Source organism: Pseudophryne corroboree, chromosome 1, assembly GCF_028390025.1.
Source record: "Pseudophryne corroboree isolate aPseCor3 chromosome 1, aPseCor3.hap2, whole genome shotgun sequence".
NCBI lineage: Eukaryota > Metazoa > Chordata > Amphibia > Anura > Myobatrachidae > Pseudophryne > Pseudophryne corroboree.
The window spans coordinates 414,990,259-415,007,861 of NC_086444.1; the positions used below are offsets into that span (position 1 = coordinate 414,990,259).

At 43.8% G+C, this 17,603-nt stretch overlaps 1 protein-coding gene across 2 annotated transcripts in view; it reads right to left on the reverse strand.

Annotated features, from left to right (window-relative positions):
* MED13L (mediator complex subunit 13L) overlaps positions 1 to 17,603 on the reverse strand; it is a 467,040-nt gene that overhangs the window by 64,299 nt on the left and 385,138 nt on the right. For both annotated transcript variants that reach the window (XM_063913297.1, XM_063913296.1), the window contains exons 22-24: positions 9,502 to 9,718; positions 1,449 to 1,637; positions 901 to 1,124 (exon numbers count right to left, since the gene is read on the reverse strand). In XM_063913297.1, coding sequence (XP_063769367.1) covers positions 901 to 1,124; positions 1,449 to 1,637; positions 9,502 to 9,718 — 630 coding nt within the window. The remainder of the gene's footprint in view (positions 1 to 900; positions 1,125 to 1,448; positions 1,638 to 9,501; positions 9,719 to 17,603) is intronic.

Sequence of the window (17,603 nt, forward strand, 5' to 3'; positions counted from 1 at the left end):
ATGTCCCCTATAGCTTTATATCTATATATATAATGTATACTGCGCCTAAATTTAGTGCCCCCTCTCTCTTTTTTTAACCCTTGTAGACTGCAGGGGAGAGCCAGGGAGCTTCCCTCCAACGGAGCTGTGAGGGAAAATGGCGCCAGTGTGCTGAGGAGATAGGCTCCGCCCCTTTTTCGCGGCCTATTCTCCCGTTTTTTATGGACTTCTGGCAGGGGTATTTACCTCATATATAGCCCCTGGGGCTATATATTGAGGTATTTTTGCCAGCCAAGGTGTTTTTATTGCTGCCTCAGGGCGCCCCCCCCCAGCGCCCTGCACCCTCAGTGACCGGAGTATGAAGTGTGTGAGAGGAGCAATGGCGCACAGCTGCAGTGCTGTGCGCTACCTTGGTGAAGACTGAGTCTTCATGCCGCCGATTTTCCGGACCATCTTCTTGCTTCTGGCTCTGTAAGGGGGACGGCGGCGCGGCTCCGGGACCGAACATCAAGGCTGGGCCTGCGGTCGATCCCTCTGGAGCTAATGGTGTCCAGTAGCCTAAGAAGCCCAATCCGGCTGCAAGCAGGCGAGTTCGCTTCTTCTCCCCTTAGTCCCTCGCTGCAGTGAGCCTGTTGCCAGCAGGTCTCACTGAAAAGAACAAATTCTAAGACTATAACTTTCTAAGAGCTCAGGAGAGCCCCTAGTGTGCATCCAACCTCGGCCGGGCACGAAATCTAACTGAGGCTTGGAGGAGGGTCATAGTGGGAGGAGCCAGTGCACACCAGGTAGTCTAAGATCTTTCTAGAGTGCCCAGCCTCCTTCGGAGCCCGCTATTCCCCATGGTCCTTACGGAGTTCCCAGCATCCACTAGGACGTTAGAGAAAAATAATTACCATCCCAGACCCGGAGCATTCCCCTCACCTGTTAGGCACGTGGATATTCACGACACAGGTCTCCAGTAACTCTCCCTGTAAATCAGTGCAGCAAGCCAGTAGCCAGCGTTGGTCATGAGAAAGGCAGTAGCCCACAAAGAGCACATTGTATTTCTGGCCGGCTTCACCAAAAGTTTCTCCAAGCTCTGTCTGCTTGTCCCTAGTGGGGGCTAGCAGAAATGGTGGGGAGTATAGGTGCCCGCGGGCTGGATGCTATTAACATGAAAGAGGGAGAGAACAGAAAATTGGTGAATTTATTTAGCAGCAATTCAGTATTTTTCAGCATAACATTAATTTGCCAACCGCATATAAGCTGCCCAAATGTTTATTTTCTCACTGATAACTACCTACTATATTTCCGGTGGTTCCCTATATGAGCTTCTACTGCTCTTCATATAAGGGTCTATGGTCATTCATGACATTTACCGGTTTAAGTAACTACTACTATATTTCTATTGAAGTAATTTGTTATTTTATTATTTATGTATTTATTCTATAAAATATGAACAGGGCATTTCCAGTTTGTTGCCAACTTACTTCTGAGTTCCTCAGTATCGCATTAAAAGCTGCTGCTGGGCCAAAGCCAGTGAGAGGCTTAATAGGTATTTGTGAGGCTACTGGCCGTTGGCACTGGCAGTATATAGAGAAAGCTAGAGATTTTAAGTGCTGTATATAGGAGACTGTTTCATCATTCACCGTCTGCAGTAGATACCGGCATGGGACCACCTAAAAATAAATATATATTAATGAAGAGCCCACAATCAAGACAATAGACTTAAAAACCAAACAAATACCAACCAACAATATTTGTAATCTGCACTACGTAAGATGCTATTCAGAGTGTGTGTGTGTGTGTGTGTGTGTGTGTGTGTGTGTGTGTGTGTGTGTGTGTGTGTGTGTGTGTGTGTGTGTGTGTTAGTTTTGCTTAGGATACTATTTTAGATGCCACTTCTTAGTAAACTTCATAGAAGATAACATTGTAAAAGAGTATTCACAACAGGCTGAGAGGTTACAATGTGGACATTTCAGATGATGATCTCCTGCTTTGATAAAAGACTATTTGAAACACATCAGCAGAAGTAGAGGTGCGCCATTATACTGCAGCTAGACAAATTTCAACTGGAGACAGGTCTTCCCCAAATACAGGGAATCCTATTTTTTAGATATGCAAAAACAAAAATCATTATTTTAAAATAAACTTCTTAAATAAAATAAACTACATTGAAATTATTCAGTGAACAGCAGCTGTGGAGTGTTAAGCTGGCTAAACACTGAGCCACCAACATACCTATAATGGGTGCAGTGTGAACTGTGCACACAGCCCCTGGGTCCAAGGGGGGTCCATACCGCACCCATTTAATCCTTCCCATTTAATCTGTCCCCGTCAGAAACAGAGCACAGATACCTTAAAAAAATTACGTGGTGGCCATTTTCCCAGCGTTTTGAACATGCTCACGATGTCGTTCACAGACATATCGCGTTGGCCCTGCAGCACGGCTGATGGCCACTATACATCGGTGCATCTGGACGTGTGTATGGCCAGTCAACTTGCTGCAGCTCTTGCCGGTAACAGACACCTCTACTTACTGGGCGGACACATTTAAATGCCCGCCCAGTTGTGTGGACGATTGGTTAGCACGTATGCACTTACTAATTGGCAGATGGACCAAAAGGCCAATCCGTCGGCCAGGTGTGTACCCAGCATAACAGACAAGAAAAACAATAACCTGCGCTTACAATTTACTGTATTAATATTATAAATAATTCAGTGGGATAATTATAACAAATTATTAATTGTACACACAATATACTCAATAATAATACAATATGCAGTGTAAAAATGTTCAGAGAAAAATATACAATAAAATAGGATTGCCATTTAAAGCATATACAATTCAATATTCAGAAAAGTCTGAAAAGCCCGTAAAACGTCAAAAGAGGGGACCAACAGAGCCATTACTTTAAGTATCACAATCATATTTCTATTAGCACAGGTGTCAACCTTGCAGGACCAATTGGGAAATGAAAATCCCCTTAGAATATGACTGCGGTCCCTCCAGCTGTCCCAGTTCAGGGGATCACGTATTAGTGAGTATGGAGTAAAGCAACATGCAAATATCCGTGCCAAAGTTTGTGCACAAGTGGATGTTGATCATATATGATCCTTAGAGAATAATTTCTTAGGGGCCACATCATTTGAAAGAGGGGACACCTCTAATCCAAATATTGGAACTCCTGAATCTCTGTGTAACAGGAGTGGCATTTTTATTCTCTGACACTTTACAACTGCCTGTATGTATTTGCTGAGAGGAGTGGGGCTTAATGATGTCATTTTGCCAATTGTGAAAGGACGTCATCCTTCCCTGCCCTCACCTAGCAGCAGTTTCTAGAACTAAAGTGTTTTTTTTAGGCAAGTTATTTCTTGTCTGAATTTTTGCAGTGTTGCCCTGATTCTGAAGTCCAATTTGTCTCCCTGCAAAACACGCTCTACCTCACACTGAAGAACAGTGTTTCCTGTGTCAAAGCCAGAGGAGCACTCTCCACTGCCTCTGACTACCACCGCAGTTGTTGGGCACTAGTACCTGAAGCAGCTGTAGCTGGAAGCGTGACCTCCAACCTGCGCCTTCTTCGCATACGCAAAGCCACTTCCCACCATACCTTACAAGTTCTTCTACTCTCTGGACCCAATTCAGAATGAATCGCAGGCTGATGCCGTCTGTGCAAAAACAGAGGAGTTCACGGGGGTGTGTGTGGGGGGGGGGGGGGGGGGGGGGGGCGAATCGCGGCTGCCTTTTAGGAGCGTCTGGACAGTTTGTGCAGCCGCTGCGACCCAAAAGATGTCAGGTTGCCGTCTGCCTTAGCAGCTAAGCTGCGTAGGCAAAGGGCCACCCTAAACATGCAAAAGCATAGTCATTGTGCAATGCTTTCGCATTCCTGCAGTTTGGGGTTTGAGGACCAGGCATGCGGTGCCGACTTGCCCCGCGCTGGGTGGCCCGTCATATGTCAGCGTAATGGGTCATAAATGTGCTATTTTTCGCACATCTGCGATCCATGCTGAATTAGGCCCTCTGTCCGCAGCATCGGACATGCCTGTGTCCCATGAGACTCCATATTCCACTGTTCCACCATCATACAACATATTAATATAACTTGCTGCTACCACTGCATGTAAGCAGTAGAGTGTGCTTACCCATGCATCACAATGCCCATGAAACCCTCCTGGCTGCAACTGGACAATCCAGCTAACCTGTACCTGCTATTAACCCTGTGTTAACCTGGTTCTGTTTCTAACTGGTTAATAAAACTTCACCTGGTTAAGGCATCTGCTGTGTGGAGTAACCTCCATTGCACACTGCTCCCCCCTACCATTGTAGTATCTGTCAACACCATGGCTGTTGGAAGACATGGTCACGTCACACCTCACACAAAGCAAGCGCTGCAGAACAGGCTCCCTGCCTGCTGGGACAGGCAATGTCATACCTCCCAGCATTCCCTAGCACAGCAATGAGGGACTGTGGATGTCAGATAAGTAACTGAAGGCGAGTCGCGCTTTTAGTCACTGCCTAGTGATACAGAAGGACCAATACTTGTGTGAATTTCGTAAATTAAAAAAAAAAAATTGAAATAATTAGTGGCAGTGAGCACGCCCCTTGGGCAGCATCAGGTTTGCCCAGGAGCACTGTCGAGAGAGTTGTCTCTAGAAGTTATGGGGTCCACAAGTATCTAGCTACACCTGATTGAAGAGGTTTATGGGGTGAAAAAAAAACTGAGTAGGTATGGTTTAAAAGTAGAAGTTTAAGAATCATGTACTGTATGTACAGATATGTCATCCTTAATCTTACCTGCGAACCGGTCGCAGGTGCGATTACTCACTCTCGCGTAAAATTCACGGGAGCGTGCGCACCATGCGATCCTATGTCATCCATGGGTGACAATAGTACCATGGGATGTACCAAAGCTGTCCCACTAAGGGAGGGAACGCTCCTGTGCTGGGCTGTGAACCCTTCACCCTAAACTAGCATCTCTAGAGGTGACGGCGACAAACTGGTAGAACCAAATAAAGGTACGAGCAGAGGACCACATATTAAGCCAGCAGTTGTTCTGCAGAAGCACCATGCCTAGCCACCCATGAAGTCCCCACCAACTGGGAGGAATGGGTGCAAACCACATAGATGCGGAGAGCCTGCACAATGTCTTAAATAGCCAGGGCAGGTTGAGATTCAGAAGTTTTTGAAACTGTAAGAGAGGGAACCACAATCTCCTTCGGCACCTAACCAAGTCTGGAGCGAAAGATAGGCAAGTCAGGATAGAAAATGAGAATGGGGGATTTAGGAGACAAAGCACTCAAATCCGAAACTCGTTAGGCTGAAGCCATAGCCAACAGGAAAATAGTTTTTCATGTGAGTCAGCAAAGGTCCATGGGAGTCCAGAGGTTTGAAGGGATGAGAATGAAGGGCCTAGAGTACCATTAGTAAGTGCCACGGAGCCAGAAAAAGGAAAGAACGGACTGACAAAATTTCAGCACTGATAGTAAAAGATAATGTTTGCATTAAAAAAGGACCAAAAGCAGGAGGTCGACACTCGATGCATCTGCAGAATTGACCAAAATGAAAACTGGAAAATAGTCTGAGGATAGCAAAAAAGAAGAAACGGTTTGAAGTCTTTTCCGAATGGGAACATGTAAATAGGCATCCTCGATATCCAGGGACACCATGATATTCCCCCAGCTACAAGGCCTGAATGAGATCTGAGGGATTCCATCCTGAACTGCGGAACCCTGAGAAAGACATTGAGAATTTTAGATTGAGAAAAGGCAGAATGATCCGTCCAGCTTTTGAACGAAAAAAAGGTGGGTGTAAAAGCCAGTCCCTCACTTAGGTGGTAATTCAGACTGCATCGCTGCAGCGGCGTCGGGCCACGGTGGCTGCGTGAACTCACACGCAGCCGCTGCGACCCAGGATGCGGCGAGAAGGTCCCTGCCAGCGCGCAGGAGCTGCGCTGGTAGGGAGCTACTAGTTAGGTACAAAAGCATCACCGCTGTGCGATGCTTTTGTATCTGTGCGGTGGGGCAGAGCCAGACATGCGGGGTGGACAAGCCCTGTGCTTGGCGTCCCCCCGCATGCCTGTGAAGCGGATCGTAGATGTGCTAAATTTAGCACATCTACGATCAATTCTGAATCACCCCCTTAGTGCGGAGGACTAGAACGATTACTGCAGAGTCCAGAAGAGACCTGGTTGACTCCTGTAAAGCGTCTGCTCTAGCAAGGTTAACTGGCAAGCTCGCTGTGAAAAACTGGTTCAGAGGAATTTCTTTGAAATACAAAGCGTACCTCCAGGCCCCAATGGCTCTTATCCAGGAGAGAGAAGTTGTGCAGAGCCAAACCTCGAAGAGCAGCAGAAGTGGGCGTCGTCATCAGCTAGCTTGGGCGGCTGACTATGACCTGACCAGGCCTTAATGGGTCTCGACAAGGCACCTTCAGACCTGTCCGTACATTAACCACACAGAATATAAACGGAAGGGATTCCAGAGCCTTTTTTGCACTCATGAATCAGCACGCAACAGAGCTTGTCACAGCCGAAAGGGACTTTTTTTTTTTTTTTTTAGAGCACACTGCCTGTCCAAGATAGGAAGTGGCTTTTTGCATGTTGTCAATTATGGAGAATAATTCCGAGCAAGAGGTTCCAGAGGCCTTCCGCCAGGGAATCTACCCACCGCTCCAGAACTTTAGACACTCAGGCGGCAGTGATAGATGGGCGCAAGGTCGCATCAGCATTGGAAAATATGGATTTAAGAACATTTTCAAGCTTCCAATTCATAGAGTCCTTAAAGGAGTTCATGTTAGGGATTGGGAGAGCAGCAGATATCACTAGTCTCACAACGTGTGCATCCACAGGAGGAGGAGTTTCCTGATTAGCTCCTTCAGTTGAAGTGTGAGGATAAATGTTCAGAATATATTTTGATAACGTTTGATAAGGAAACATTAGGGAGAGCTCAAGTCTTCCAGCTGATAGGTGGAAAGAAAATCAACTCTTCTTTCTTTCGCTGTAATAGCGCCTCCTGAGACAGCGTAGAATCCGAATCCTTAATAAATAAAGCATATTTGACCGCTGCGGTCAATGCCTCCACGTTAACAGGGTTAGGCTGAACGTCACCTTAAAGAGTGGACAAATCTAGATGCGAATTCTGTGGAAACGCCTTGCCATAATCAGATGACACATGAAAATCTGACGGAGTAGTACTTTGACGCCTGGATGGTCTCAGGGTAGCTGAAGGGTCCAAAATCTGTTGAAGGTAGTTGGAAACCTGAACAAGACTATGCACTGATTGCGAAAATCTGTGAACCCAAGGGGGTTCTCTACTGGAGTGGACAGAAATGCTACAGAGATGATTAGGGCCGAAGAAGGAACTGCACCGGCAGTAGAACCCGCAGAAGGCTTAGAAGCAGCTAATTGGCATCAAGAAACTAGTTTAGTAGTTCTAGTTAACTTTGTTTTTCTCATTACATTTATGCTGTAATTGGAGTATTTACTTGCACAGGTTTCGTGAATAACCATGTTAGTTTTCAGTACATTCCTTCCTACCCCGTTCACACAGTCCATTCTATGTGCTCTAATTTATCATCACCAACAGGTGAGATAGGAAGGGGAAACAACCTGGCAACTGGTGGTGTAATGTATGGGGAAGGCAGGAGAAGTGTCCCTCTCTGAAGCAGTTGCGATCATGCAGAGTACGATGGCTGCTCTGTGGCTCCGAGTAGGAGAGAGGGATCCTTTTGCATGCAGCTTGGGACAGGGGGCAAAAGGTTTGGGGAGAATGGAACATGCCACCAAAATCTCAGCGCCGTATTTCCATGAAATGTCACTGGATGTCCAGTATCTGTGTAGAGACAACCGTGCATATACTGCGCCGGCCCAGCTGGTGCCTAACCCGCTGCTAGGAATCGCCTCTGTGAGACATTCCCCCCCCCCCCCCCACACACACACACTCTCCAGCGCTTAGCTGACCCCACTGTTTTGTCACGGCTGTGCATACTGCGAATCTGGGGTCCAGCCAGTGTCATTTAGCCACAGGAACAGAGTCCTGATGGAGCAGCCAGCGAGAGACTATCGCCAGCTGCCCAGTAAAGTGGAGTAATAGAAAAAAAAAATTGTTGCATTAAATGCACACAAAAAGTGCAAAGCTCCTGGACACCACAGAAAAAAAACTTGCTGCAGCCAGCAGACGTGGGATATAGGGGAGAGGAGCCTATACAGCTGCCGCTACAAACATTAACTCTTTGCTGTCCAGACTCCTCCAGCTCACCCTATATCCTGTGTTCCTCCTGTATGACAGATTAAAACTAATTGGACTATATTTTGATTAGGAACATAAATGTGCTCATTTCTAGGAATCCTGGCTTTCTATTTTTTTTAAAGATGATTGTCTTGATTTTTGTACACCAGATTTTGGATTCGTATTTATGCAGTCTTTTTGTGGCTACCGAGGGTTGGCTGGTTTAAACCACCTTAGTTTAGACCAAATGTTTTTATTTTTTTTGTTTTTTAAACACTCTGGGTTTTTTATTATGCTGTAACTACTGCCACTGCGCCATGATTTCTAAAAAAAAAAAAAAAAAAAAAAAGGAAAATAATAATAATAATAATAATGATAAGGGCCGTAAACTAACAAAACTGTGTTTTTATTGAAAATGTTTAATGCCAGTGGCATGCCCAGTGCCGATACTTTACTCGTTTCTATGAAGTGTTTTTTTGCATTTTCCATTTTGTATTACTATTCAGATTTATTTAATTATAAAAAGTAGGACTAATGTTTAACATTAACTTGTTGTTCTTATTTTCAATTTCATCTGAGTGTACTTTGTATGTATTAATAAGTTTAGTCTGTCTTCATATATTCAAATGTAATAAGAATAATAAGCTGTAAAAATTTGGTTTTATTGAAAGATGTAAAATAAATCATATCAAAGCATAATAACATTATTAATGTTAATAAGAAATCTCAATATGTATAGTTTGGAGCAGAGAAGGAAAATGGGAGACATGATAGAAACTTTCAAATATAGCAAGGGTTTTAACAAAGTCCAGGAGGGAAACATTCTCCAAATGAAGAGAAGCAATAGGACATGAGGACATGTGTACACTGAGACTGGAGGGGGGAGGTTCAGGGGAAATTTGAGGAAAAATTACTTCACAGAAAGGGTAGTGGATATGAGGAATGGCCTCCCATCAGAGGTGGTAGAGGCTAAGACAGTAGAGCAATTTAACCATGCATGGGATAGACATAAGGACACCCTTACAAAGAAATAAGAATCAAACAAGGTTAGAGAAAAAAAAAAATGTAAAAAAAAAAAAAAAAAAATGTAAAAAAAAAAAAAAATAATGTAAAAAAAAAAAAGGGGGCCAGACTAGATGGGCCAAGTGGTTCTTATCTGCTGTCAAATTCTATGTTTCTAATGTTAGGAAGCAATAAAACATGGTTGGTTGGTTGATCAAGGTTTCTAATACATGATTCAATCTTTCTTCCATTAAAACATTAATGCAATAAGCATTAAAAAACAAAAAAATTACTGTATAAAAACAAAATATGTACCTGCAGGATGCATGCAGCTCGAAGTTGTTCTGGCAGGATCTCCAGTATGTCTGTAAAACACCGTATTAGTCCAAGAAGCCAGAAATTCCCTGTGTGAGACTCTTCATCTGTATACGTAAAAGGATCCACCATGTAGATTACAACAGTGGGAGATAATGTGAGGCCTCCAGCTGGCTCAGCTGCTGTTGGGATGCCAATCTTCTCTCTCTCTGTTGTACTGCAGATGCATAATTTATAAAACAAGTGACGCATTGTTATTCTACAATACTCAAATGTTCTAGAAAATATGTTAATCACACTTCATTGCGAGAATTCAAGCCACATCTATTGTTAATCTGGTGGTAAAAATAGGATTATAATTACCTACCGGTAAATCCTTTTCTTTTACGTTTTAGAGGATGCTGGGGTCCACATTAGAACCATGGGGTATAGACGGGTCCATTAGGAGCCACTGGCACTTTTAGAGTTTGAGAGTGTGGGCCTCCCTCTATGCCCCTCCTACCAAACTCAGTCTAGGAAACTGTGTCCGAGGAGACGAACATACTTTGAGAGAAGGATATATAAGGAAAGTGGTGAGATTCCAAACCAGCACACAGAAACAAGAGGAAAGCTAAGCTAACCAAACTTGAAACAAAAACAGCAACAGCTGAACCAAACAACAATATTTAACCAAGTAACAGTGCAGGAAGAACGAAGCACCGGGCGGGCGCTCAGTATCCTCTACGGACTACGAGAAAAGGATTTACCGGTAGGTAATTAAAATCCTATTTTCTCTTACGTCCTAGAGGATACTGGGGATCCATTTAGTACCATGGGGAAGTACCAAAGCTCCCAAACCGGGTGGGAGAGTGCTGAGGTTCCTGCGGAACTGATTGACCAAACTGAAGGTCCTCAGAGGCCAAAGTATCGAACTTGTAGAACTTTGCAAACGTGTTCGAACCTGACCAAGTAGCTGCTCAGCAGAGCTGTAAGGCGGAGGCACAGCAGGCAGCCGCCCAAGAAGAACCCACCGACCTAGTGAAGTGGTCCTGTACAGATCTAGGAACCGGCAATCCTGTCGTGGAATAAGCATGCTGGATCGTGCGCCTGATCCAGCACGCAATTGACTGCTTTGAAGCAGGACACCCAATCTTATTGGATCATAAAGAACACACAGCGAGTCCGATTTCCTGTGACAAGCTGTTCTCTTCACATACACCTTCAAAGCCCTCACAACATCCAAAGACTTGGAAGTAATAGAGGTGTCGGTAACAACCATAACCACAATAGGTTGGTTGATGTGAAACGCAGACACCACCTTAGGAAGAAATTGCTGACGAGTCCCGAGTTCAGCTCTGTCCTCGTGGAAAATTAACTAAGGGATCTTGTAAGACAACGCCGCCAGTTCCAACACACGTCTAGCTAAAGCCAAAGCCAACAGTGTGATGGTCTTCCACGTAAGATATTTAACATCTACCTCCTGTAACGGTTCAAACCAGTCCGATTGGAGGAACTGCAGCACCAAATTGACATCCCAAGGTGCCGTGGGAGGCACAAAGGGCGGTTGGATGTGCAGAACACCTTTCAAAAACGTCTGGACCTCAGGAAGAGAAGCCAATTGTTTCTGAAAGAAAATGGATAAGGCCGAAATCTGGACTTTTATGGAGCCCAAACGTAGGCCCACATCCACAGGCGACTGCACAAAAAAGCAGGACACGTCCCAGATGAAATTTCACAGCAGAATATTTTCTGCTCTCACACCAAGAGACGTATTTCTTCTAAATATGGTGGTAATGTTTAGACGTTAACCCCTACCTGGCTTGGATCATAGTTGGGATGACCTTTTCAGGGATGCCTCTCCTGGCTAGAATCCACCGTTCAACTTCCATGCCGTCAAACGTAGCCGTGGTAAGTCTTGATAGACAAATAGGCCCTGTTGCAGAAGATCCTTGCGAAGAGGTAGAGGACACGGAAAATATATATAGGCGGAAACAGAAAATAGCGCTGAGTGGAAATAAAGCAGGCCAGACGTATTCAGGTGACTCCCAATCACCAAAGAAGCTAATAAAAAACAATAGATGTTGAATACGCCTTAGGCGCTACCACTTTCTGAGATAAAAGTCCCGTTGTATTCTTAGTCAAATAGTCCCAAAATTAAATCTTGTGTCTCACTTGCAATATTCCTTCTTCTGGATGTTGCTTCTTCTCCAATTTCGGGGTGCTTCAAAAATTCCCTTATAGGAGGATGTTGTTCATAAAAAGAAAAATGACGTATATAGTGTAGTATTTTGAACAAGAATGAATTTATTTGATTATAAAATATATGAAAGTAATCTTATTCAATTTTTAAAATATTCTTATTGAATTAAAAAGTAACAGCTTTACTTTATAAAAAATGGAACCGTACCGTGTCGAGCTCCCAGCATGGAGCAATGAAAAGAGTGAAAATGGAAGGTTCCGGAATTCCTCCCTCCTCCCTTCACGCAAACCGCTGGCTGCTGGACCTGGCAAGGTTCTCCTGTTTTTCTAAAATGCAGGTAAATGGATCTCTGAATGCCGCCAACGCGTTTCGAGTTGTCCTTAACTCTTCCTCAGGGCAGAATGATCCATACCTGCATGAGTTCCCCTTTTATACTCACATTAACCCGGAAGTGAAATCTCACTTCCTGTTGGTTAATACTGAACAATTGTTTTAAAATTTCCTTTCTTTTAACATAACTTAATCCTGCATATTTACAGAAAATCAAAACTGGTACTGTAATCATAAAATGGTATAAAACAAGAATATCCATGACATCACATTTATAAAATACTTCATGTGTTTTATAAATCCCACTATATAGATTATATTATCCACAAACCAGTTATTTCATTATTTCATTGTCACTGTTTAGATGTTGTGCCCATCGGCTGCATATTCATAGAAAAATAGAGGGCAATTCGTTTATTTTATGTATTTATATTTAGAACGCTATGCGTTCTACTCACGGCCGTTCCCGGAAGTGCCCTGCGTTCCACCGCCAGAGAAGCACTTCCGGGGGCGGCGCCATGCGTTCCATTTGCGGCCGCGCCCGGAAGTACCTTGCGTTCCACCGTCGGAGACGCACACGGAACCCCCGGGAGCGGCGTGATCCATTCTGTTCCTTTGTGCATCACATATATATATGTTATCTAGGTACATAAAATGGGTTCCTATTTCCTGATACAGCGGTCAATAAAAATATATAAGTACAAATACATACAGATACATAATTGGAGTATAAATACAATGAACCTATCAGACTATTAGCAATAAGAAACAACCTCCAAGTTAAAATTTATTATAAAAGTTATATTTACTCTGAGGTGCCTGAGTCATGAATTATTATATTAAAGGAACCATTTTATTTCGAATTCTTTGTTAAGTCCTTCAGGGGCAATTGTTTTTAGATTGAAGATCCATTTCATTTCGGCCTTCGCCAATAAACTGTCCGAATCCCTATCCTTCCAATTAATTTTTACATGTTGAATTCCTAAAAATTGTTTAACTGCATTCACTTTACAGTAAAGATAATATAATCTATATAGTGGGATTTATAACACACAGGAAGTATTTTATAAATGTGATGTCATGGATATTCTTGTTTTAAACCATTTTATGATTACAGTACCAGTTTTGATTTTCTGTAAATATGCAGGATTAAGTTATGTTAAAAGAAAGGAAATTTTAAAACAATTGTTCAGTATTAACCAACAGGAAGTGAGATTTCACTTCCGGGTTAATGTTAGTATAAAAGGGGAACTCATGCAGGTATGGATCATTCTGCCCTGAGGAAGAGTTAAGGACAACTCGAAACGCGTTGGCGGCATTCAGAGATCCATTTACCTGCATTTTAGAAAAACAGGAGAACCTTGCCAGGTCCAGCAGCCAGCGGTTTGCGTGAAGGGAGGAGGGAGGAATTCCGGAACCTTCCATTTTCACTCTTTTCATTGCTCCATCTGGGAGCTCGACACGGTACGGTTCCATTTTTTTTTTTTTTATAAGTTAGGATTTTTATTGAGAGTGATCAACAGCTATTGTCATGTAGTACACATTCAGGTACAGGTCAAAGTTACGAACTGGCAAACAAAAATCTTGCATATATAGCAGCATAGAGTAGTGACATAAAGAAACTGTCAAATATAAGTAAAATTATATACATAGTTCCATAAAAGTAAAGCCTATCAGAGTATACCAGCATATAACCTGTGTAGATTCACATAATTGGATGATCAGTCTCATTTTGTTTTTCCATTAAAGTATATAGTCTATATCAAAACCGAGAGAGAAATTGGTAATAATAAAAAGGAGAAGGGAAGAAAAAGAAAAGGGTTGGAAGATGAGAAAGTTACAGAGTAGGAATCGGGAGATTGGTTGGGAGCCTCAGCAAGGGTTCTAGCAGAGTCCGGGTAAGAGTAAAGAGCGTGCAAGGTACCACGGGGACCAAATGTTATGGAATTGGGCTACCGTATTATTCCGCAGACTAGTAATATATTCCATATTAGCAATATAATTAATCTTAGTCACAAGTGATGATTTGGAGGGTGGTTTTTGGTCCTTCCAGCATTTAGCAATCAGTGATTTAGCCGCCATGCAGAATTGCATAATAAGCTTATCTTGTATTTTAGGTATTGTCAGTATGGGGGCATGAAGTAGAGCAATTTCAGGAGAGAGATCAATGTCATGCTCGCAAGCCTGATTTATGAGTACCCCAACTGTATCCCAGAAGGGGCGAATAAAGGGACAGGTCCACCATGTGTGGAAAAAGGTGCCCTCCTCTCCACAAAGTCTCCAGCATTGATTCGAGGTCGTGGGGAAAATGTAGTGGAGTCTGGAGGGAACTAAATACCATCGTGTATAAACTTTATAACATGTCTCCTTAAGTGCCACACTAAGGGAAGCCCTAGCAGTGCGCAGTCTAATTTCGTCCCATTGATCGTCTTCTAAAGGATGAGAGAGGTCTGATTCCCAGGCTAATTCATGGGGTTCACGAGGAGGAGGTTCTGGAGCTAAAATAGAGTTATAAATTGTCGAAATATTCCCCTTACTGCCAATTGAAAACAGACACATACGCTCAAAGGAGGTGGGCTGTCTCAAAATAGTAGCTTTAAGTTGCGATTTAAGAAAGCTTAGAATTTGGATAGAATGGTAGTGACACGAGGATGGAACACCAAGGCGTTCTTGAAGATCTCCAAAGGAGGTCGGCGCAGAGCGGCCTTTAACATGGATAAATCTCGTAACCCCCCGAGATTGCCATGGACCCGCCATATGTCGTTCGCAGCCTGGGGGGAAGGCAGGGTTACCCCAGATAGGTGCCAGAGGTGATGGGTATGAAGAGAGATTGTAGGTGATGCGAAGTTTATCCCATAATCCGAGGGTGAATTTGATCGTGGGGACAGAATAGGCCGAGGCTGGTCTGCAGGACTTGGGGAGCCACAGTAGGGAGTCCAGGGGAATACCTTGAAATATAGAGTTCTCAATATCGACCCATTTTCTAATCCCTTGGGGGGAATGCCAGGACACTATGTGGTTAAGTTGACATGCGTTGAAATAAGCTTGGAGGTTAGGATAACCCAAACCGCCTGAGGTAGCAGTTTTGGTTAGTATAGTACGCCTTAATCGAGGTTTACGGTGAGCCCAAATAAATTTGTGGCATAGTGTTTGCAGGGAGGTCAACGTCATACGGGGCACCAGTGTCGGGACAGTTTGGAACAGGTAGAGGATACGGGGGAGGAAGTTCATTTTTAGGGCGTTAATCCTTCCAATCCATGAGATATACAATCGATCCCATTTATCTAAGTCTTGTGTGAGCGTTTTAATCAGAGGAACATAGTTAGCCTGAAAGAGGCTAGTATAGGATTTAGTAATATAAATGCCGAGGTATTTGATAGACGTAGGTCTCCAAAGAAAAGGAAAAGTAGAGGTCAAAGTCAAATTAGTATAAGAAGAAAGATTAAACGCAAGGGCCTCTGATTTGGTGTGATTTATTTTATAGCCAGATAGGGATCCGTATAAAAGTAGTTCAGTCTGTAGGTTAGGAAGAGATATCAAGGGGTTAGAGAGAGTCACGAGTACGTCATCTGCAAACAGCGATATTTTGTATGAATCTTGCCCCACAGTAACACCCCCGATGTCTATGTTGAGTCTAATACGGGCTGCAAGAGGTTCAATACACAGGGCAAAAAGCAGGGGCGAGAGAGGGCATCCTTGACGAGTGCCGTTCCTTAAATTAAACCGGGGTGAGCTTAAACCGTTAGTCAGGACCGTAGACGAGGGGTTAGAGTAGAGGGCCGCCACAGCAGTGACGAAGTGACCATGAAGGCCAAATGTGGATAATGTAGAAAACAAAAAGGGCCAGGAGATGCGATCAAATGCCTTTTCGGCGTCAAGCGCCAGTGCAATCGCTGGTGTTTTAGACGAGTTTATGTGGTGAATCAAGTTAACTATACGTCTGGTGTTATCTGAGGCCTGACGACCGGGGATAAATCCTACTTGATCAGGGTCTATCAGTGACGTCAGCACAGTATTCAGGCGAGACGCCAAGATCTTAGCAAAAAGCTTGAGGTCGGTATTAATTAAAGAGATGGGTCTATAATTTGAGCAATACGAGGGGTCCTTTCCGGGTTTCGGGATAACTATAATACGGGAGGTCGTGGAATCAGTGTGAAAAGGGGTGCCCTGCAAAATTTTATTAAACAAATAGACCAGGTGGGGGAGAAGTTGAGGGGCAAAAGTTTTGTAATACACCATTGGGTAACCGTCCGGACCAAGGTTTCTGCGTTTTTAATGCCGCCTCGATTTCTTCGGCAGAAATATCAGCATTAAGAGCAGAGTTAGCTGCTTCGCCTAACCGAGGGAGAGCGCATGAATCAAGGTATTGTTGGACCTTACAAGCATGCGTCGAGGGATCGGCCGGGGGGTCCAGATTGTAGAGTGCCCTATAATAATCAGAAAAGATATTGTTAATTTTCTTGGGGTCATAGGTTACACTGCCTGAAGGTTCCCTAATAGTGTGAATGGCTTGATTAGCTTTCTTGGTGCGTAAGCGATTAGCTAGTAGAGTGTGGGCCTTGTTGCTTTTGTCGTAAAACGTTTGGTTAGCCCATCTAAGGGAGCGCTCAACGTTCTCCGCCAAAAGAGTCTGGAGATCATTACGAGCCTTAGAAAGTTCGGTTAGTATTTTTTTAGAATGTGTGTGTTTGTGTTCCCGGTCTAATTTTGCAATGGAGTCAGTTAATAAAGCAATTTGAGTCTCCCGATTTCTTTTACGGCAGGACGCATATTGAATAATGTACCCTCTAATAACCGCTTTATGAGTCTCCCATATCGTGGCTACACTGCAATCACCTTCTACATTGATATCAAAGTATTCCTGAAGCTTAGTTTTAATTAAGTCCTGAAACTGAGGGATTTTCAGTAGGGTTTCGTTAAGTCTCCATGTCGGTCTACCGTCAGGGTTATCAAATATGTCAGTAGTCGCAAGCAAGGCTGCATGGTCAGTCCAAGTGAGTGGGATTATCGAGGAATTACGAGCCGTCCGGGAGAGAGGCGCACAGCTCAAAAACAGATCAATACGGGAATACACATCATGCGGGCAGGAGTAAAAAGTGTAGTCCCTAGTGGTTGGATTAAGAAATCTCCAGACATCAAACAGACCAGCCTCGGCCATGCCCCTGTGTAATGCAGAAGAGTTTGGGGTTCGGCCTCTGCGCAAGGGGCCGGATTTATCCATATACGTGAGGGCCATATTGAAATCCCCACCAACGAGTGTCTTACCTCGTCTATATGAATAGAGGTCCTGGAAGAACTTGCGATAAAATTTAGATTGGGCCGTATTCGGGGCGTAAAGATTAGCCAGTGTAACCTCCTCGTGCCCTATTTTTCCTCTTATCATTACATAACGACCGTCATTGTCGCATTTACAATCCAAGAACTGGAAAGGAATGGATCCCCTAACTAAGATAGCTACACCGTTCCTTTTTGCAGTATTATTGGAGTTCCAGGCCATGGGAAATAGTTTAGACGTCAGCGAGGGATGGGATGCTGATTTCAAATGTGTTTCCTGTAGGAAAATTACGTCACCCTTTAAAGTTTTGAGAGACCT